At 39.5% G+C, this 23,477-nt stretch overlaps 1 protein-coding gene across 1 annotated transcript in view; it reads left to right on the plus strand.

Annotated features, from left to right (window-relative positions):
- The first annotated feature begins 13,055 nt into the window (after positions 1–13,055).
- The window catches only part of thsd7aa (thrombospondin, type I, domain containing 7Aa), a 119,423-nt gene continuing 109,001 nt past the window's right edge, over positions 13,056–23,477 (plus strand). Inside the window, 1 exon segment of the mRNA XM_051873291.1 lies at positions 13,056–13,564. Coding sequence (XP_051729251.1) covers positions 13,414–13,564 — 151 coding nt within the window. The 5' untranslated portion in view covers positions 13,056–13,413.

Raw genomic sequence — 23,477 nt, forward strand, 5'->3', positions numbered from 1 at the left:
GGCCGCGTAGTCTTGCAGTTGACAGAGTCGGGTGAGCCAGGAATCTGTTGCTAGGAAACGCAGCACTTCAAGACTTAGAACCCTCACATACTAATAAGCAAAAGTTGTGGACTTGAAATGCACACAGTGCAGAATATATAGTGAAGAAACACTCAAGCATAGCCAAGACTTTAAATAACAGCATCTTTGGTTTGTTCTTTTTTACTTTTTGAGCTGCTATCTACATCCAGGCACACCTCACAGGGTTTTCTCCTGAGTCAGGGTTTGTCAGTTTATTTGCCTACCTCAGCTCTGTCTCAAATATCATAAAGCAGAAGCATAGCTAACAATCTTTAGACTAGTCTGTAAAAAGCTATTTCTTACTAGCATCTCTTCCGCCGTCATCTCATTGATCTGTATCAGTAATCAATAAGCTCTCTGTGATTGCTGTTGAAAGGGGAGATTTCACAGCTGTTGATTTGTGCCCCCGATGCCGAGTGGTCGGTGTAAATCAACGTCAACCAAATCCCACAGGGGATTGACTGACCGGATGCTGGCAATAGTGTTTAGTTGCCAAACTGCCCGCTAATAATATTAATTTGGTGGGAGGGAATTGAATTAGCAGGAAGTGGTCTGTCCGTGCTGGAGCGCTGAGGCGTGCCGAGTGTCATTTTTCCAGGGCAGAGGGTTCCTCCAGGCCACTTTTTAATATTGCTGCTTATTAAATTAAAAATCAATCAATCAGTTTGTGGAGAAATGAGATAAGAAAGCAATTGAAGACCTCCTATTGCACAAGCTGATATAATTGGGGGTTGTAATGCCATGCATAGCAAGTACAGTTTATTCTTAAAGGGAAAGTTCACCCAAAAATTTATATTTTGTCTTTACTCATTCTTATTTCAACCTGTATGATATTTTCTTTCCTTAACACAGCTCTTTTCTTCGGTACCAAGTCGGTACTGAAATTTAAAAAATGTGACACTTTGAGCACTGTTGAGCGGATTCGTAAACACCTCTGATTGGCCATTGTGTTGACGCACTCATCTGTGATTGGCTTCAATGATCACTGCTTCAGAAACATGTTGTAAATAGTCATCAATGATTCTCTTCACCGAGCACTTACACAGATACACACTGAGCGTTTGAAAGCAGGTGTCTATCATGGAGCAGTCCGCTGATAGACGCGTGCTTTCAAACGCTCCCGCTCCTGCTTTCAAAACGCTTTTAAATTCAAACACTTCCATGTGCTTTCAAACTCTCCCTTGCGTTGATCATTGTAGCCAATCACAGACATATATCCGATGAGCGTGTCAACACAAAGGCCAATCAGGTGTTTACAAATCCACTCAACAGAGCTCAAAGTGTCACATTTTTAAAATTTCAGTACCGACTTGGTACTGAAGTCAGTACTTTTGACAACTCTAGTGCCACACTTCACTCTGAAACACGTAGCACACATTTATTGAATTAAATCACAGCCTTCCTTCATGATTCAGTAATCACATTAGCCATATCTCTTAAGCCTAGTCCCAGACTAAAATGTATGTTTGAGATGTTTTAACTGAAAGCAACTTGTTTTGCCATTGTTTTGTCTCAAGATGTACACCAGTAAGGTTTTTTTTTTTCTAAAAAAGATACTTAAATGGCCTAATTGAACTATAAAGGCCTAATCCTGGCTTAATCTAGCCTAAGCCCTGTCTGTGAAACCGGGGCTTTCGGTTTTATTTAATTTTATATATTTAAGAAATGATGATGGACTATCTTCAATCATGTTCATGTCCTTCAAGTTGTGTGTGTTTGTGTGCAGGACAGGTGTGTGTCTTATTTTTTGTCATACTTTAGCTGTGTGTCACTAAAAGTATGTCCTATTTTGCATCAAGTACACTTTCTCCAGCTGTTACGGCAGGGTTTTCCCATTCCCATTGCCTGGAGCTCTGCTGTTTTTTTTTTTTGTTTTGTTTTTTGTTTTGTTTTGTTTTGTTTTGTTTTTTTATATGGGCGGCAGTCAGTCCACATGTGCCTGTCAGAGATGACAAAGATGAATATGCGACTCCAGCTGAATAACTCACCTCATTCAATGAACACATACTGCATTATTAAACCACTTCTTTAGAACCAGTAAAATGGCCATTGTCACTGATGTCTTTACCTCTGTACGGAACATTTACTCTGGGTCTGAATCACTGACCTTCCCAATCGGATGTGCAATTCATCACAAAGAGACATTAAAATACAGGAGTCATTTTTCCAGCAGGTTTTATTCGATCCAAACCTAGCATCAGCCCGATTTTAGCTGGACTATCACATTCCTTAACATGCGTGCAACATGAAAGGGCATTTCTCACATTTGTACACTGCAGTAGTTTTAATAATAAATAGGGGAGGTTGGGGCTAGTTGTCACATGAGTTTTAGTCATAATTCAGATTACACAAACATGTTTTTTTAAGCTAAAACGTTGAACTGTCATTTTTCTTTCTTTTTCAAATTTGTTTTTAAAGTAGACTACTATTCAAAAATTGGAGGTCGGTAAGGTTTGTAAAAAAAATTTTTTGAAAGAAGTTGCTTTCCAAGGCTGCATTTTTTTTCAATTAAAAATACAGTAAAAACAGTAATACTGAGAAATATTATTACAATTTAAAATAACTGTTTTCCATTTTAATATATTTTAAAATATAATTTATTCCTTTGATGGCAAAGCTGAATTTTCAGCACAAATATAAGCACAAAAATATGTTTTAATTAATTTTTGTTAATTAACTATTTTGTGTAGTTGCTTTACTATATAACTTAACTAAAAAGTGTTTAATAGGCTGTTCAGTGGCAGGTTCCATTATGACACTATGTGTTCAGTAAACTTTGTCTTTGTTTCTAGGCAATAATATTGGAAATAAATCAAAAGCTTTTTTTTCTTTAGCTGCTACTAAGGTATGTTTCTGTACAGAAATTGACTTTCACAAATACATCTACCCTGAGGAATATTCAGTGGCACAAAAAGTGCGACATTCGTCCCCAGCCTCCCCTATATATCATTATGATGTATTATTCATTGGTGAAGTTACTAGTCTAGAACATATTGTATTGATTACACCGCTGTAATTGGTCATGGATGACCTCCAAAAAAGATTATTCAATTTGCAGTTATATTAAGTGATAAATAATGCTGTAGATAGGGTATTTTGCTTGTGTCAAGACACCCCCCTTTAATAGTAAATCATCTTCATGTGAGATCCTCTACATGTCTGTGGCAGGTTACTGACAAAAAGAACACCAGATGTTCAGTCTCCACCTCTCTTGTGACGACACACTTGTCCCATCCTGACAGTCCAGACCCTGTACCTTCACCATGGGGACGATACCTGTGACCCTCCCCTTTCCTGTTGCGGAGCCCCTCAATCCCAGCCGTCGGTCCAGACACCTGCCCCCCCACCCCCCTTCAGTTGATCCAGACAGATAGTCACTCTACTGCACTACATCATGTAGACAAGGTCATTAAAGAACAAATCAATTGAACACACACAGACCGACACACACATAAATGAGGAGTTGGGCCCAACTTGTTAAAAGAATGAGTATAAAACATCAGAAGTCACATTCTCTTGTGTCCCAGGCTGGTCAATATCTAACCTCAGTAATTTACATATCCATCCAATTTGAGCCGAAAACTCATTTGAAATTAACCTGACACATGCCCGATAATCATTTTACTGCCTGATGATTTTTCTAAAAGAAAACCAATCTCCATGGAGATCGCATTGTGTGTCAGTGGGCTGAAAATATTTCATTAGGTGGGTGAGCAGCAGCTGATTGTGTGAAATGCACATCGGTGCTTGCAGGGGTGATCGGCTTGAAGCAGTCCCCCCTTTATTTGTTTAGTTTCACCTCCCTGAGGGCCAGCCTTATGCTCTCGAAAGATGAACGGGTGGAAAACCCGTTTGATGGCTGTGCCCCATCTAAACCCCCACCCACCCCCGCCCTCGCCATTTATATTCTGAGCAAAGTGGGGTATTGGGGGGCTGTCCCCTGATGCCTTTGTTCCCAGCCTGGTTATATGCTTGGACTCAGTGAGGCGGAAGACAATAGAAGCGTGGTGGGCTCAGCTCGACTCTGGTTCTGAGGAAACCAGGGGTGCGCCTGACTGAACTCATTTCAGGCTTGATTTGCCCTGACAGATATGAGCTGCTTGGATTAGCATTTATGGGAGATTTTAGGTCTATTATCAAGGAAGTGCTCAGAACAATCTGTTTAAAGCTTATGGATTGGGACGCATTACTTGTGACCTGACAGGTCTTGATGTAAAAAACGGATGGAGTGCTTGCATTTGGATTTGTGGAGCTCAGGTTTAATACAGCAGCTCACTTTTAATGTTTAAAACTGTAATGCTAGTTGCCATACACTTGTGTTGTTTCAAACCTGACTTTCTTTCTTCGTCTGTACAATGAAAGTTTTATTCAGTGGGGTCCAGAGTTGTTTTGGACCCCATTGACTTTCATTGTAAAGACAAAATCGCTTCTTTTGTGTTCACCAGAAGAATGTAAAGGCCCATTCACACCAAGAACGATGACTATAAAGATAACTATAATGATAACTAAATTTGCATCCCCTCCAACGAGTTAACGGTCTGTTTATTCTAAGCTCACGCGCTGCGGTTTCAAAGTGTGTGCAACATGTTTTTGCTGTTCTTGTTACATTTATAAGGCTTTAACCAGCAGATGTCCTCAGCACTCTATGTTTCGAGTGAATAGCTAGTGTAATCAATCTAATCTAACAGTCAATTTAGCTGACAAAGTCAATGTAGTGGAATAAAAGCGCTTAGACTTTTTCACAGCAACTTCTAAGGAAGCAAGACAATGTTGTTGAAACTAGCGCTGGATACCCGAGGTAATTTTATGTTACACTGTTTGCTAGCCTGGCATAATGATCTCATCGTTAATACTTCCCACCATTTATTCTGAGGATATGACTGATTGTTTTCCATATATCCATTTTCTTTAAAGTATCCTTGAAAAGGGGGTTTGACTTGTCAAACAGTGGTGGCTTTTTCTGGACCTTGGCGATTAACTTCTCCGCAATGTCGTCTGCCATTTTAAATGTGCGAGCCCTTAAATTAGAATGGATACTGACTGGCTGTCATTTTTATTGTTCAACAGCAGGAAAAAAATTGTTCTGAAAGTGATCCCAATGATATCGTTTCTCTATAATGTTATCGTTATAGCTGTGGTGTGGACAGTGCTATTCTTTTATATTCAGAACGATTTTTAGAACTATATCTTTATCGTTATCTTTATAGTTATTGTTCTTGATGTGAACAGGCCTTAAGTCATACAGGTTTGGAATGACATGAGTGTGAGTAAACAATGACAGAAGTTTAGCTTTTTAGCTATGCTTTGCCGCTAACATCTTTATTTGCAGACTACAGACTATTTTGATGGGGAAAATCCCCTCAGGTACCTTTTAAATGGAGACGGCTGCTTTGAAGAGCGAATTAACAGATTCCTGTTATGTGTTTTGTAGCTTGGCCAAAGTGTAGAGCTGTATAATTATCCCCTTAATTGAAGGCTAAACAATGCTAAACATTTAATTGCATTAGATATTGTTCTTTTTGTTCTCGCATTTTTGTTCTCCAGTTGTCTTCCCATTTCCTCTTCCAACTCTGATAACATTTGCATATTTAAATTGGATCAGCTTGGCTAGGCATGCCCCTCCCACTTCACTTGGTTGGTCCCCCACCCCTCTGTCCCCCTCCAGCTGTTCTGGAAGGTTTGAAAAATGAGTCAGACATTGAGCTCTTTCTCCAAAACAAAAACACTGGATAGGGTCTGTAGTGTACTGTGCCAAACCTGTCTGCTCCACTTAGATTTGGATGCGGCAGACTTCAAGCCAAATTACTTCACATGTACAGGCACAAATTTGTGAGCTTATTGATGGATAGTTATTAGGAATGCACTGATTTTTCTAAGTTCTAGCAGGTACAGCACATTTATGATTATTTGTGTTATGGCCATTAAAGGATTAGTTCACTTTACAATGAAAATTACCCCAATATTTACTCACCCTCAAGCCATCCTAGGTGTATATGACTTTCTTCATTCTGTTGAACACAATCTGAGTTACATTAATAAATATCCTGACGCATCCAAGCATTATAATGGTAGTTAAGGGGGCCAACAAGTATAAAGCTCAAGAAAGTGCATCCATCCATTATAAACTTACTCCACATGGCTTTGAGGTTTTCAAAAGTATTTTCAAAGTTGTAAATAAAGATTTTTGGAGTACATTTTACAAGAAAATACTATTTTATATGCACACATTTCACATTTACTTCAATGTGTTACTTGCCATTTCTTTGTAATTATTTGTGACATTTACTAGAAATTTCTGAGTGAAAATTGCTTCAAAGTAAATCCTACACCATTTTCCCCCCATTGTTTTAAAACATGAACTTCAAATGTGCTTTAGATGAACATATCAATCCAGATTGATAATGTTTAAAAAAAAAAAAAAAAAAAAAAAAGAACTTAACTGACATGGTACCAATATATTGTAGATCTCTAATAGATTTATGTACTCTTGATCATTACACTTTCAGTATGTCTCCACAACAGTGTTAAGATCTCTTTAGTTAATGGTCCAAATGACTGTTTTCTTCATCTGCATTGCTTAATGTTGCTTATCGCTTTCCTGTTAACCTATACAGTGCCCAGTACACTGGCTCTTACCTAGTGGTCATTGAAACAACCATAATAACCATTAGCAGCAAATGTGTCCATTAGGAATGTGCAGTCTGGAGGCAGAATGTCCAAACACTTCTGTTTATTGCAGCAACCATCTTCCACACAATGCATTTCTCTCTGAATGAGGAATATTGTCTTTGTCAGGCCCATTTACGGGTAGGGTTTTCTATGTTACTCAGTCGTGCAGCCTTGTGACGCCACCTGAGTGGTCATACATTTGATAATCTGCCTCATCTGGAGATAAACAGTGAAATGACCAATGAAGACCATTTATTGTGTACAATCATTATACATTAGATGAAGTTGTGAAGGGTGTGGAGTTGGTGGGTAATGTGCTCATCAAATGCAGGTGTTTGGCATCAGTGCAGGTATGCGATGCCGGCGAATCTGCAGTCACAGAGCGTCTGTCTGTTCACTTCTTGAAGAAAAGACACGGCCATTAGAGTCCTGTGGGAGATACTTCACACCTGACTAGTACGCCGCCACTTCTTTTGTCCTCTCTCTTAATGAGGCTTCACTGCAGACTAGTGTTGTCGATTATTCCGCTCGCTCATCCACGTGACTGCTCGCTGACTGCTGCCCAGGGCAGTGCTGGCAGGTGCACAGAGAGCTATCGCTCCATTACTCCATTGCTTCAGGGAACTTGCTAACTGCAAATTGCTGTGTATTTAATGTTTTGAATAGATTTTCAACAAAGTTGTGTACACTGAGGAGCTCTGCGCTATGAATTGTGTGATTACTGCATGAAGTCGTACAGAACAATTTGGAGTTTTTCATATTGAAATAACAGTGGCAATAGTACACTTGATTAAAGTCACCAGTGTTCAATAAATCATTACATTTATTAATATTAATCAGAGTAAACAATTCTTCAGCCAAGTAATACGGTTCATAGGCTTAACTGTAGCAACTTGGCACATTAAAATAGAAACTAGTGTACAGGACCCCCACAGGCCCCGCAGAGCAAAGAGGCTCCTGACCTAATTATAATATGATCCAGTTATGTTTAAATTTGAGTGAATTTTTTCTGAATTATAGAAATCTACAAAGTTTATCAGACTGGTAAATATTTTACTTAAAGGGATAGTTCACCCAAAAATGAAAATTATCCCATGATTTACTCACCCTCAAGCTATCCTAGGTGTATATGACTATTTTCTTTCAGACGCAATCGGAGGTATATTTAAAATATCCTGGCTCTTCAAAGCTTTATAATGGTAGTGAATGGGGGGCGAGAATTTGAAGCCCAAAAAAAAGCATTCATCCATCATAAATATAATCCATATTTCTCCAGGGGGTTCTTCTGAAGTGAAGCGATTAATTATATTTTGGCAGTCATATCAGTATCTGCCAATTAATGACTTTGTAATGTTATTGGTGATAACCCTAGTAAAAAGGCCAGTATATTTAAGCTGATAAGTTATAGCCAAATGACCAAAGAACCCCATATAAATTTTTGTTTTTACTGAGCCTGTATATTTTTTTTTTCTTTTTTGCCACAGCACAATTTATTCTTATAGTTCATATTTAAAAATTAACTACACTACTGTTAAAAAGTTTGGGTTTGGTAAGATTTGTAAAAAATGTTCTTAAAAAGTTTCTTATGCTCCACAAGATTGCATTTATTTATTAAAAATACAGTAAAAACAGTAATATTTTGAAATATTACTATTAAAATTTTTTATTTTAATATATTTTAAAATTTAATTTATTTATGTGATGGCAAAGCTGAATTTTCAGCATCATTACTCCAGTCTTCAGTGTCACATAATCCTTCAGATATCATTTTAATATGCTGATTTAGAGCTCAAGAAACATTTCTTGTTATTATTATCAAGGTTGATAACAGTTGTACTGCTTAATATTTTGTGAAAACCGTGATATTAACCATTTCTTAAAAAAAAAAAAAATCTTACTAACACCAGACTTTTAACATTAATGTTATAACAAATATTGTTTATATGTCTTTATTCAATATATTTGCGGGTTGATCTGGAATTTTAAGGGAATGGAGGACTGGGTATGGAGATTTTAAGAATCTCCATAACTGTGCATCCCTAGTCAGCACCATCCATTTTATGTTGTAATTCATTGTTAATCTTTCCATTTTTCCATGTGGAGTGTAATTGTGCTGAGGTGGGCTAATTGTAGTGTGCAGTTCTCACACATCGTTCACACCGTAAGCATGTTCTGCATAAGCACCTGTTTCATGATAACGTGTTTTGCTTTTGTTTGCTTAATTGTTCAGGCCTGCCAGTGTTGAATTATCTTCTGCATGATGCACACACGCTCATTGAAACGTGTTCTTACACACACAATAATCAGGTACGATCAGAAGGAAGTGCTGTGGCAGACCGTATGCCTGTACTGCCATTCATCACGCCCCACACACCGCTCACATCGCTCCTCATTAAAAGCTCCGTCTCTACAAAAGCAAAGAAAAAAAAAAAACATGGCCTCTCCTACACACTTTTTCATTCTCAATTTCCCCCTGTTTTTTTTTTTTCTGCCCATCTGTCTCGTTCCCTGGTCTGTTTCCTTTCTATCCCTGTTTCTGCTACACTCTTTTGCCCTCAAAAGCTTTGCTTTGTTCCTCTCAATCTGTTCCTCCCCACCCCCGTTTACCCCCCTCCTCCTCTCTTTAGCTGAGCTCTAGTATTAAGGTACAGCAGTGGTAGATATCGGTGTCTCCCATGCTGTGCCTTAGATGTGTGTGTGTGGCCATGTTTGCACGTGTACTTGTGTCCATGGCTGAGACAGCAAGGCTTTATCACTGAGTTAAGCACTGTCTGTTTTGACTCTTTAAGGAGGCCAGCTGATTCTGTAATCCCACCCAGCTGATTGTCACTAATCAGTGTTGTCTTTGTCTCTCCATCTCCGTTTATGTATCTCACATAAATTGGAGAAAAGTATGGATGGGACCATTAACTTAACTTTTAGATAGTGCTAACATTGTGACCTGCAACACTAAGGTTGCTGATTTAAACCCTAGCAAACAGGATTCACTATTATTAGGGTAACTGAAAGAACAACATAATGTGTCACCATTGTGCACTTAAAGGGTTAGTTCACCCAAAAATGAAAATAATATCATTTATTACTCACCCTCATGCCGTTCCACACCCGTAAGGCCTTTGTTAATCTTCAGAACGCAAATTAAGATATTTTTGTTGAAATCCGATGGCTCAGTGAGGCCTCCATAGCCAGCAATGACATTTTGTTTTTTTGGCGCACCAAAAACATTCTCGTCGCTTTATAATATTAATATTGAACCACTGTACTCACATGAACTGATTTAAAAATGCTTTTAGTACATTAATGGATCTTGAAAGAGGAAATGTCATTGCTGGCTATGCAGGCCTCACGGAGCCATCAGATTTCAACAAAAATATCTTAATTTGTGTTCCGAAGATGAACGAAGGTCTTACGGGTGTGGAACGGCATGAGGGTGACATTATTTTCATTTTTGGGTGAACTAACCCTTTAATCAAGGCATTCAACTCTATTCTAAAATGCTTTGAATGAAACGTGCCTGCTAAATGACAAATCCGCCCAGAGTGGTGTCTTGTTGTCCCTACAAATTAACTGAGTATTTACAGTATCTGGATATGGTCCAGGTACATCAGCTCTGGCGTCTGGCCACCTTAAGCTTAGCCACTAACCCCTGCAGCCCACCTGACCTTCAGAACTAAGCGTTGTCATTTTCCAAGATTTATATGGTGATTAATAGGGTTTTCATTTATTTTCTCCTTTACAAACCTTACATTATTATAGGCTGCACTTTCATGTTTCAGAACTATATATATATACCTACTATACCTAGATTTTCTTATTAGAGGGTTTACATTAAGGTAGAACTTTAAAACAAATGCATATACTGCACAGTGGGGTCCAAAAAGATTGAGACCTATAGTGAAAATATGTTTGCATTTTGCATTCTTAAATCATCATCATCATCATCATCATCATCAATAGTTCAATAAATAATTTCTTTAAATTTTAATAATTATCAAAAAAAAAAAAAAAAAAGATTTAGAATTACTTAACATTTTTATAACAAATTATATATATATATATATATATATATATATATATATATATATACATACATATACATATACATATACACTGCCCGGCCAAAAAAAAAAAGTTGCTGTTTGGATTTTAATAGGCAAATACTTAAGAATCTATGAATGGTTCATTATTACAGTGATTATTATATTTCAAGCACGTTACATGTTTAGCAACGGTTCTTTTAACCCTTAAAGATGTAGTGTGTAGCTTTTCATTTCTTAAACATTCATGTAGGAAGACACATCATGGCCATATTCCAGGATGACAATGTCAAGATTCACCAGGGTTAAAATTGTGAAAGAATGGTTCAGAGAGCATGAAGAATCATTTTCACACATGAATTGGAACCTCTGAGTCCAGACCTTAAATTCATTGAAAGTATTCGGTATGTGCTGGAGTAGACTTTACAGAGTGCTCACCTGTACATCACAACATTCTAATTTTTTACATCATTTTTTAGTCAAGATCTTGTATTGACAATGCAAGAGGTGAGCATTCTGTAAAGTCTCCTCCAGCACATCCCATAGACTTTTAATGAAATTAAAGTCTGGACTCAGAGGTGCCAATTCATGTGTGAAAATGATTCTTCATGCTCTCTGAATGAAGAATTCCAGATTGTCGATGTGTTCTGAGATTTTGGACCCAATTGTATATTAAAATTATAAATTAATAAAGCAAAAGTTTTAATAATTGTCTCATTACCAAAGAAACACACATTATTTGCACTTGATTTGAGATAAGCCTAGTGTGCATTCATTATTTTAATGATCAGGTATTCAACGCAGTCATTCCCTTACATCTATTTTGATGTATTGTGATTGTGTATGAAGTTGACATAGGCTTCCATTTTGGCCCCATGCCAGGTTATATGAATGGGTGTGTGTGTGTGTGTTTGTGTGTGTGGGTGTGGGGGTGTGTTGGGCAGGAGCCGGTCAGAGTGCTTGCTGTCTGTTAATGCTACAGCTTGGCTAATTTGTTCCATGGTTTGCTCTCTGTGTTGGTGGTTAGCAGGGGGTGAGCATTGTCCTTCATTACCCTAATCACTGTGAAATGACTCCAACGGACATTATCCAGGCCTGAATATAACGGGGGAGTGCATATCACACATTAGGAACTGCTGTTGAGAAAGAAAGAGAGGTCTAGAATGTCTAAAAATGTATTCTTACGTAAACATTGTAAACCAACTGGCCTATTCATATTTTTGCTCATTAGCAACACATTTACTGCCATTCTGGCAGCGTATTCAATGTGGTGTTATTCACATTGGTTTATGTTTTAATGTCAAAACTGAGAAAAATCTGATGATTTCAAAATGTCATATATCATATGCCAACACAAATTTGTTTCTCATATATGTGCATTCATTAGCAGCACCTCCAGTTACTGAATTTAATGAAGAGCTTCTTGACCTTTTTATAAATTATGTTGTGTCAGTACACATTTGTGTGGAATAATTACAAATATGGAAAGCTTATCTGTGTATTTTTCGCCTATCATTTCATTATTACTGTGTGTTCAGAAATATTACTCATTTGACCTACTGCTTTTCACATATATAACAAGAAAGTAGGAATATTCAGATGCAGGGTTCATCTTTTTAAATCTCTCTATAATTCTAGTTTAATACAACAGCTCCCTGAATTTGGTCATCATAGATTGACAACCTAGGCTCCTAACATTTATGGAAAGTTGTGATTCCCTAGTCTGTTTCTGTAATGACTGTGGAGACAGTCTCTCATAACACTCATAACACAGCACCCCTTCTATGGTTTGAATATCATCAAGGTCAGAGTGAGCTCACATTAATTATTCATGAGGGGTTTTACTACTCTCATTCGGTTGTTTTTTGCCATCCTCTCTCTCTCTCTCACTCTCACTATCCCTCCCGTCACATTCGGACCCCCTCCCTTCACCTTTTCCCTTTCTCTCGCCTCACTTTCACACTCACAGCGATATCTTTCCTTTGCATCTCTTTATAGCTTTTGGTCCCAGCTGGTGCAAGTGACTCTGGTGTATCTGCTTCTATCAACCAATCCTAAATCAACACACACCACAATGATGCACGCGCTTCTTACCTCGACCCCCGGCACCTACCCCAGTTCCCTATTGCGTGAAGAATAGTGCAACCCTTGATAGTGGGGCAATGTGATAAAAGAGAGTGATTGCAGGTGGATTCTGGATTAGTAAAGGAGAGCGAGACTGTATGAGTGAGTGCGAGCAAGGGAGAAAAAGAGAGAGGAGGGGGGAATGGGAGGTGCTGTATCAGCCAGGCTGAGCCAGGACGCAGTAGCCGCACAAGCAGCGCGCTGAGCTGAGGGATCTATTGTTCCTCTGGCTTTTTTATTTTTTCTCCTTCACTCAGACCTCATTCTTCTCCACTGACCCAGAGAACACAGTGAAGAAGAAAGAAAAGGAGGGAAAATAGAGGAGTTAGGAGAGAAAGAGAGAGACAAGTGGATTACCCTTTCCTGGAGGAACCGCGTGCAGAAGAGTGAGAGGGACAATAGCAGGCACACTTTCCCCTGTGCCGCATCTTCTTGTGCGCACATCTCCTGCTGAGTGTGTGTATCGTGCAGGTCTGTTTGGCCAGACTTGAGCCGTGTGGATCTATCTGGCCGGGCTGAAGCCATGGGGCTGTCCAGCAGGGCGGCAGGGAGAGGGGGCACTTCCGCAGGGGCTCTTGCTTCCCTCTTCAGAGTAGCTCTGCTCTTTTTTGGGGTTTGGGATGTCCAGACGCAAACAGTCGCCAACACAAAACCCACCTACATCTGGCAAACAGGTATGACTGTTTTACCTAAGCATAAGTCTATGCTTAAAATTTTGAACATTGGTTAGTGTGTTTTGTTGTGTTCAGAGACAGGTTTGTGATGAGAAAGAGATGCTGACTTCATGCCAGAGTCGAAATTAGATGTCCCAGTGAAAGTACCTTAATTGGAGGTTACTTGTAATGGGCGACAGTATATTTCAGTGTGCATTTAGGTTAAAGACATTTTATCTGTTAGCCTTGGCTCTTAGTTCTTGTCAGAGCAGTGAGAATATTTAAAAGTATAATGTTGCTGAAGAGTGCTTGATATTTTCAGAACGTGTGGGATGGTCTTCAAATCACTAGTAAACCTCCAACACACTTTTACGAGATGTATAGCCCCCATAGTACATCCTGAAAGATACGAGGCATGGTTGATTCTTTAAATAAAACTTCATTAGTATGATTGTACAATAATTAAGCACATGAATATCACTTCAGTGGATGTGAATAAGTAGTGAGCTTTCCAAAAGCAGCATGGCCAAAAACGTGTGAAATGCCACAAGAACAGTAATGCAAGGCTTAGTAGGTGAATATTGGAGATGTTTGAAATACCTGTAGAGTCATGCTCTGGTTTAGATATGAGTTTGGTGGAATGTAAAGCAGTTGTCTTAGTAGGTAATGTGAAGTGTTGTCTGGTTTTGGGGTGGTGTCTCTACACCTATCAGGGGTGCAGATTTGCCATGCATGGGACATCACTGCCGGTGAAAGTGGGGGGATGGAATAAGCTGAAGGGGGTGAGTCTGTTTCGGGTGCATGTTGGGATGGGGAGGGGTAGGGTGAACTGGGAGGCTGAAATGGTTCCTCTGGACTGGCCACAGATCAATGGGTCATTTGGCCAGAGTCTCAGGCAGGAATGGATGGAGAAGCTCTGGATCAATGAAGAGGGTGCAATGGGGCCACTGGTGTCCTACTGGAGTTGATCAATGCACAGCTTCATGGCTGGACAGGATTGGAATCCTGCAGGATCAATGGTAAATTGTGAACTCTCTGGTCTAACTCAGAAGAAGCCTGATCAATGTGTGGGGTGCAAATCTGGAGAAGGTGGTCAATGTATCAGTGGTTTCAAGAAATGGGTGTAGGTTCTTTAATGAGCAGACTATAAAACATGTTTATTTGACAACTCATATAATGTGAGGGTTCAAGGAGAGGTGGTGCATTTTAATGTTGTTCTGTCTGGCATAGGTACTGTTACTTTCCTTATACTGCGTCTTTACATTGCTCAACTTTTTTTAGTGTATAATAGCTGTAGTGCTGCCGGGAATGTCGTGGTAGTGTGGTGCAGTATCCTGCCCCCACTACTGTCACTGAGTGCAGGAGATTAAACATGGAGTGAGGGAGGACAAACAGATTGACTGAAGCAAGTTAACCTACATACAGCAGAGCCTCGCTTTTAAATTTCCCATAAATACACACATAGTAAGTCCTAAAATTGAAACCCAAGTGTTTAAGCACTTGACCTCAGAATCTCAAGCAAGGCCAGTTAAGCAAACCTCAAGCTTTCGTGGAAACAGGCAAATTCATCCCTTCAAAGGGTTGTTGTTTTCCTGTGATTCACTCAGTATTTTAGTGTTTTGATCTGTGGGGACATGGGACTAAAGCAGAAGTCTAGTACAACAGTTTTAGCCTATCTGCAGGGCTCATATGGGAACAAATCAGTTTTTTGATAAGAGCACAATAAATTTTGTGGTTATGACAAATGGTTCTGGCAGAGTGCATCAGTACAGAAGCTGATGTTCACCAGTCAGCAGAGAGTTTATTGTTGGAAGAACATTTCCTATAGTTCCCCTTGGATGGTTCTGGATAAAGAAGAGTAGGAGACACCTGAATTTGTTCTGTGGCAGCACTTTTGACACCTTTATCATTATTTAGTTAGATGTAATCAATTTTTCATCTTTTGAGATAGAACACCTTGAAACATACAGTGTCATGACAACTCACGGTAACTTTCAGTTTTCAAAACTTCCTCCCCAGTTTTACTGAAACTCGGCTGCAAAAGTGACTTGTTCCAGACTTTCCCAAATTAATACTTAAACACCAAACATGGCCATCCATGTATAAACATCAATAACCTATTGGGTGGCCAGCAGGGCTGATAATTTCACATGCAATGGGGCATTTCTGAAAGGCACAGCAGCAAGAAACTCTCTCATTTTATACTCAGAGTTGAATAAAACCTGCAGGCTGTCAATAAGCTATAATTTATTTCAGCCCTGAAATATTTGACAGTGCAGTTTGTTTTTACATGTCCCTGTTTTCAGGGCTGTGAGGCTGTATTTGAAGGCTCTAGGGAGGTGTCTGGCCCAGTTTATTGCCTTATATCTTCCAATATTACACTGTAAACAGCACCCCTTTTCAACGCCATTGCATTTGTGAAGGGCATATTGGGATCATGAGTTCATTTTGTAGTTTATTGTAAACAGTCTCAAGTTTCTTTGCTGCTCTGTACAGTATTTCATTTAACTGTATTGCTTTCCCTTCCAGGGGTTTACCTCTGCATGACCGTCACTCTCCAAGGCCTCTATGTGGGCCATTCCCTGCCCTACAGCTGCCTGATATAACACATACACGCTGATCTTAATCGACAGGGCTGAACTCTCTCCCTGGTCAGCATTGTGCGTAGTGGTGGCGTACATGTGGGAGAAAGCCATTGAGTCCAACAGGACCCTTCCCCCTTTTACCCCACCCACCTAGTCAGGCAGATGAGATGCCTTTTATTCCCTCTGAAAGTGTGAATCTTCCTTTACTGCCCCATTCACTAATGTCCACCCTTCTGTTTCCTTCTTTCAGCACCTTTCACCTTTCCTTTCAGCATCCTTTTCTTTAGGTCAGCCTTTGACCCTGTGGTTAAAAAGGTCTTGGGAGGGCATGTCAGTGCGGGAGAACATAGGGGATCTATTGGTGGCAAGAGGCCAAGTGTCAAGCGGTTAATTCAAACATTTTCGCTCAGTCAGACTTCAATACCAAAGACACCACCTGAGGACTGCACAACAAGACTCTCTTTAGATTCTGGATCCCAGGGAAAACGCATCCATGTGAATCTCTGCTTTCTCAGTGTGCTCCGATATGGCTAATCATGGAGAAAAATAGAGAGTAGGGAAACATATGGAAGTGTGCAAACATTCCCTAGGTGATCAAGCTGTAATTATGCCCAGCCACCAGCCTGAATTTTGCCTTGGAGCCAGCATTAGACGCAACCATTATGAGATGGGATGAAATGGAGTTCTCTTTCGGATTCATCAAGTGCCAAATTGCTGCTGCTTGTCTGGGTACTTTACTTGAGTATGGTCCAGCTGCTCACAACAACCTGCCTGACAAGTGCCGCCCACACGAAATAGTCCGTCTCGCACAAGAGCCTCGTCACAGAGCCGCTTTAGCTGTCTTTTAGTTTTTTGTGCCATCATTTTCAACGCTTCTCTTCTTTAATTGTGTGTGTCAATGTTCTCAGCCTTACCAGTTTGCAATAGGTCACCTCCTCCCGCTGCCGTTTGTTGCTCTTAGGTTAGCATCTGTGTGCTCCCTCGCTCTTTTCTTCTTCTTTCACCCTGAAGAGCGAGGGGAGAATCCTGATGAGTGCTCGCCAAAAGATGACAAAAGACAGACTGACAGCGTGATTTGTTCCACTTGCCCCCTTCTCTCTTTTCCTTTTCTTTTGCTCACACATGCACGCTTGCATCGTGCACCTCATTAGTTTGCTAAGAATGGATTGCCGCCTGCCTGTGCGTGGGGGAGCGGTTGTAATTACCTGGGTGTGTGGCGCAAACCCTTTTTTCACATCTAAAGGCAGCTTTCTGACAGAAGATGCTGAGAAGGCAGCTTCTGCTTTTTTTTTTCACTGACAAATTTGTATTCCTCAGACATTGCATTTATTTAGGTAGTCTGTAACACCAAAGAAATTGATGATGATCTCAAAAATTAACCTAAGAACTGCCCTTTGATTTCAGACTGCAGTCAGATAAGCTTGTAGCTGATGACGGTACTAAACACATTAGCGGAACAGCACAATGTGTTCCTGATGCTTTTCACTCACTACAGCTCACGTTCCTGCAAGTAGGCTGCTTAGCTTTCCTGAAACGTGCAAAGGGATTGCACTCATTATGCTAAACCGCTTTAAATCAACACCATACACTTCCTGTCCAATGCCACCTCCTAGAAGGCCTTTCTACGAATAATTTTACAAAAAAAGCTGATTTGTGTCTTTATTCTCCCACCCATGATGTCAAATACACATTTGCACTATGAAAATATTTCCTATTGAGAAAAGTTTAAGATTGTGGTTACAGTGTGTATGCCACTTGCTCACTTTCCCATCCCTTACTTTTATCTCTTTGTCTGTCTGTTATGTCGTAGACACACACTTGACACAAGCTTGTCTGTGAGGAGCTGAGCTGAGCACTGCCATACTTTATTGCATAGCGACTATTCTGATGGAGATATAAATAGCAGACAGGTTGAGCCAGGCAGCAGCTGAGCTCTGGCTCTAGATCCATGCTATAGACACTAATGGGAGAGAACCTGGATGAGGTGGGAGTGAAAGATGGAGAATAAACAAGAACAAAAATACTGTTTGTTATCTTAGTTGATTCTTGAGTGGTTCTCTAAATTTTCACAGCGCTTGGATAAACGTATTTGCGCAGATGATTGCTGCCTCGCACACAATGAAACACCTGCAGCTTTTGGCATGGGTGGCACAATTTGGCACTGTAGCATAAGATAAATAATACCTCTTTGATAGGTTTAGTCTGATTTTAATTATAGCAGCAAAAACAGAAATTCCTTATGGATGAATGAGAATTTCTTCATTAACAATAGTCACACCCTCTTTTACGATGAGTCCATCCATCCATCCATCCATCCACCTAATGTTCTCAATAGCATTATAGTTATTTGCATCCACATTTGCAATTAGCCTAAGTAGACTTTTGATTTGTGCCTGGTTCAACGTTGGGAGTCTGATGTCTGATGTGAAAGCTGAGTGTAATAAGTGAGTTTGGGCGTGAGTGGGGATTTCCTATCTGACTAATCAGCTAACCGTAATCTGACTTGACCTTTTTGTATCCAAGAAGCATTGAGATCGAATGCCAAGTTGAAGGAAGTTCAGGATAAGTGTCTAGCTAGATACAGTAGCTGGACTGTAGCTCAAATGCAAGACACATTGGCAGAAGTAGAAGTATGTTGATGTGGAAAGGTTAGCATCTCTCCACTGAAATGGCAACTTGTCAAATATCCATTTATTTTGCCACCCACTCAACGCCTTCCATTTCACATCCACACACTTCCCTTCTAATTTTCACCTCCTTTGCTTAACATGCACAGGTGTCATATTTTCGCTGTTTCCATTGTCAGAAGTTGTGAATGGCACCCTAATTCCGAACCGTACTGTACCACTTTTTTGGGACCCTTCCATTGGGGTACCTAGCACAGTAGTCCAGTACTAAAGGGTGGAGCTAAATTCACTGCAGAACGTTGATTGGTTGACAGAGAATTGTCACTTGCACGTGCTACAAGGGGAATGACAACACAAGAGGTGCCAATTTATTAATACAGTTGAAACACAATACCGTTTCTTTTTGTGACATACAGTTGAAACACAATACCGTTTCTTTTTGTGACATCCACATGCCGAAAAGCAAGAACAAGATCTGCTGTTTGTCCTCCATTGTTGTTTACTGTGTAGGGTGACCAGATTTCTCATGGTGGAATACGGGACGGGTGAACAAGGAGTAATATGACCATGGTATTAAAAATTTAATTTCTCTCTCTTTTTCTCTCTCTCTCTCTCTCTCTCTCTATATATATATATATATATATATATATATATATATATATATATATATATATAAAAGAAATTTACAAACAATATGACAAATATGATAGAGATACAAATTAAATAAACTTGTTTTTCAGATACAGTAGGTTTATTTACCATGGATACGTTTATTTAACATCTTTTGTTGTTTGATTAACATTAATGACAGATAAATATTTAATTAGGCTACTGTCCCTTTAATTCATGGATGTAATATACTGACACATACGATTTTCACCCACCTGTTTAGGTCCACTTAAGCCATAAGTTCTAACCGACTGTATTTACATGAGATACTCCACACGATGGACATTTTGAAAAACTATGTGTGCATTTGACCATTCAGACGCAAAGAGAACTGATCGCGCGCTGTCTGAGAGAACTGGGATTGCGCGCGAGGAAAGAGAGAGCGCGCGCTTCTGGTGTGTGTCATTCAGCGTGATTCTGCCTATCCAGCCTTCGCTAATGGCAAGTTAATCAATAACGAATTGTGATTGGATGGTAATTTTGCTCTACGACGAATTGATTGGGCTGTTCTCGATCGCTGGGTTGTCATCGATTGCTACTTTCCGGCATACACCATGGCTATCAAGTAAGGGTACTGTTGGCGGTGGAAACACAGGCCGGATCAGAGTTTACTGCCCCGAATCGTACTGAACTGTACTGTACTGTGTACTGTCATGTACCGATGGTGGCATTATAGTGGGGATGGGTAGGACATGTCCCTATTACTTTATATCAAGGCTGATTTTGTCCCCAATACTTGAAACAGTAATTTATATGACACAAAAAACCATCTCCATTTGTTGAGCAGGAGTTTCCAGTATTTTTTTGTTGTGAGTTGTGATCCAGCACTAAAATCCGGTGCTAAAATTTGAAGTTTTCTTTTTTTTTTTCCTGAGTGGTCGATGCAATTTTTATCAGTTGTAGAAATCTGCAGTGTTTTCATGTACAGACACATACCCACGCCACTTAGCAATCACAAAACAAAATGTAAACAAAGGTATCCTTATTCTTAACATACATTCATTGGCATTCAGCTGTAATTTGGTTTTATTAAAAAAAAAGTTATATTATGTTAGAGTGTATTAGATGTCGGAACCCCTCATACTTACGTTTGGCAGTTAAGAGCTGATCAATGAATGTCTCTAATAAAATACTGGGGTTGAAATTTAAGAAATGCTTACAGGTGGATCTCCGTCTGAATACTGTGGAATCTACTCCAGGAAATAAGTTCTTCATATCATTTTTTTCTTTCTTTTTATTTGTGATGTTTTAATAACCCAGTGGAGATTCTTCTGTTTGCTCTTCTGTTGGGAGCCTAAAATAGATCATTTTCTGGGAAATGAAAGAGAGAAGACAAACATTGGCGAAAAGGGAGAGAACATTTTATCCATGTCATTTTTCATGGCCAGGTCTGCAGGGCTTACTGTAAGTGAGTTACCAGGGACCCTCAATTCATCATAGTTACGCCGAGCACTCAGCCATACTCCCTGATGGAACTGCCCCCAGACTTCCGTTTTCCCACATTGCACCATTACACAGTGCCTACCTACCTCGTTTGCTTCATTGCTTGTTTTGTATTCAGCAATTGAAAGTGTCCTGAAAGTAAAGCTCTCTTATGTAAAATTATGTAAAATGATTTCACGAGTCCAGTGTGTTATGATTGTGTGAGACCGTCAGCTTCAAACAAGATACTTGAGTACAACTTAAGGATCTTGAGAGTCTCATGTGACAGTATTTCAAGTGTTTGGAATACTTCACTGAGAATTATATTGCTTTAGTCACATTGACTATGCAAGCTTCTCAATGTAATGCAGTCAGTATGTGAGTGGTTATGAGATATGAACGAGTCTTGACAAGTAAATTTGGTGGAAAATTGGCTGAAAATGTCTGTAATTGTTTCGAAATGATTCATTTATGGAGATTTCACAGTAATCCAACCAACTCATGTTCATCTATGTCATGCCAATGCATTCGTACACACACACACACACACACACTGTTTTTGTGTGGATAAAATGTTTGAATTGGATATTAAATATAATGTTAAGTCTCTAGAGAATTAAAAAGATTTCATATTTAAAATGGGGGAGATGGAGGAAATAGTCTGTGTGACAGAAAAAGGGACTGTTTACAGTAATCTAAATGGCAAGGCTTAGACTAAGTCCAGCATTACTCATATGTGGATGCTTGATGGATTATAGATTATACTTTATTCAAAAAACATTATTTAGTGCATCCAAAGAAGATTTGTAAATTATAGTCTATTGAACTGTGCCCTTAATGTATACTCTGTTTGCATTGCGTATCACTATGCCTTTAATATTACTGAAAACAGTTATGGGGGAGTCAGTGCAATTTAGCATTTTTTCCCCCATAAGGCGTGCATGAATTTTTCCATAATATTCTCATAATCTAGTTATGCGGCATTGTGTATGATGCTATTTGAGATTCTTTACAATTGCCAATGTCTCATCCACAGCTGTGGCAGCACACAGACCCGCCCATTGATGATTTATGACTCATGATTGTCCTGTTAAATATGCTTTACTGGAGTGTTTTCCACTCACAACATGGAGTAGTTGTACATCAGATCATTTTATAGTGTTTCTAAAGCATCTACCAGCAAAACGTAGTGTTTTATTCGAAAATCACACTTTTTTTGGCTAATATTGGAGGTTTTTTGGCTAATATTGGAGTCTCCAGTGAACAGCAAATCTCTGCATATTGCTGTTGAAGATAGTTTGTTTTATACAATTCAAATTAGATTATATTTACTGTATTGTTCCAAATGTGATATCTAAGGATTTCAGATGGTTGATAGAATTACTACACAACAGCAATGTTTTGATGGTGAAATTTTCCTTTTGAGACCGCACTGCCAAAGACAAAACACATGTGTGATGTCTTTGGTCTGTGTTGTGAACTGCTCCAGTGTTCATTTGGAAGACTGAGACCCCTGAAATGGTGGGTTTAGGCCCGCTTTCAAACGAGCTCTGGTGCTTGTTTGATGCGCATCAGGGTTCAAATGGCAGCATTCACACTTACTCAAATAAACCGCACCAGAGCACCAGAGTTTGTTTTAGGGTGTGTTCACACTTGGCATGTTTGGTTCAATTAAAACAAACTCTGGTACGATTGCTCTGTTAGTGTGGTCCATTTGAATAAGTGTCAATGCTACCATCCAAACCCTGGTATGCATCAAACAAGCGGACAGAGACCGCTGAAAAGATGGGTCTCGGTCCACTTCCAAATGAACTCTGGTGCAGTTTGAATGAAATATGAACGCAACATGGACCCAAGACATGTAAATGAACCAAAAATGGGATATGATGTCACAAGATGCAACCCTAAAAAGGAAAGAATGCTCAAGCATACCTATTTTTTTCTCGTCATAGTCGCGATGTTGCCTATCACAGTTCGGTACAGCCATTAGAACCGCTGTTTCGACTGCTTTACACATTTTATAAGCTCTTCACGAGTTCTCAGCTGGTCAAAATACCATCATATGTTGGCTACACACATACAACGAGCACATTTATCCCAGCACACAGCATTGTTTTGGATGTTTGGTAAGTTCCGTTGTGAAATATACATCATAAAAGCCGACCAATCAGGTTGTGAACATATCCCTATGCCTTTAGGTTTGGTGTTAAAAATGCCAATGTGAATGCTAAGCGGACCAGGACTAAATGGTTTTTTTTTTTTTTTTTGGTCCGGACCGAACGAACCAAGCAAACCGAACTACAAGTGTGAACACACCCTTAATCGAACCAAACCTGTCAAGTGTGAGCCCACCCTTAGTAATGACTTATTACTGAATTTTAGTTTATTTTGTATACATTTTAACACATTTTCTTTGAATCTGGGCAAAATAGAGCGGAAACAGTGTCCTGCAGGACTATGTTATTAGTCTAAGTGACACGATTTTGCTAATAACTCATTGAAATGTGTAGCTACTGCCGTTGTAGGGCAGTGCCATGCACCTTCTCCATCTGTTTCATTCATTCCCTCCTTTTTTGCTGTCCTCTGCAGACATCTGCCTTTCCACTTCATTTCCCCACCAGTCCTTCTGCA

Source organism: Ctenopharyngodon idella, chromosome 19 (genome assembly GCF_019924925.1).
Source record: "Ctenopharyngodon idella isolate HZGC_01 chromosome 19, HZGC01, whole genome shotgun sequence".
Classification (NCBI taxonomy): Eukaryota; Metazoa; Chordata; class Actinopteri; order Cypriniformes; family Xenocyprididae; genus Ctenopharyngodon; species Ctenopharyngodon idella.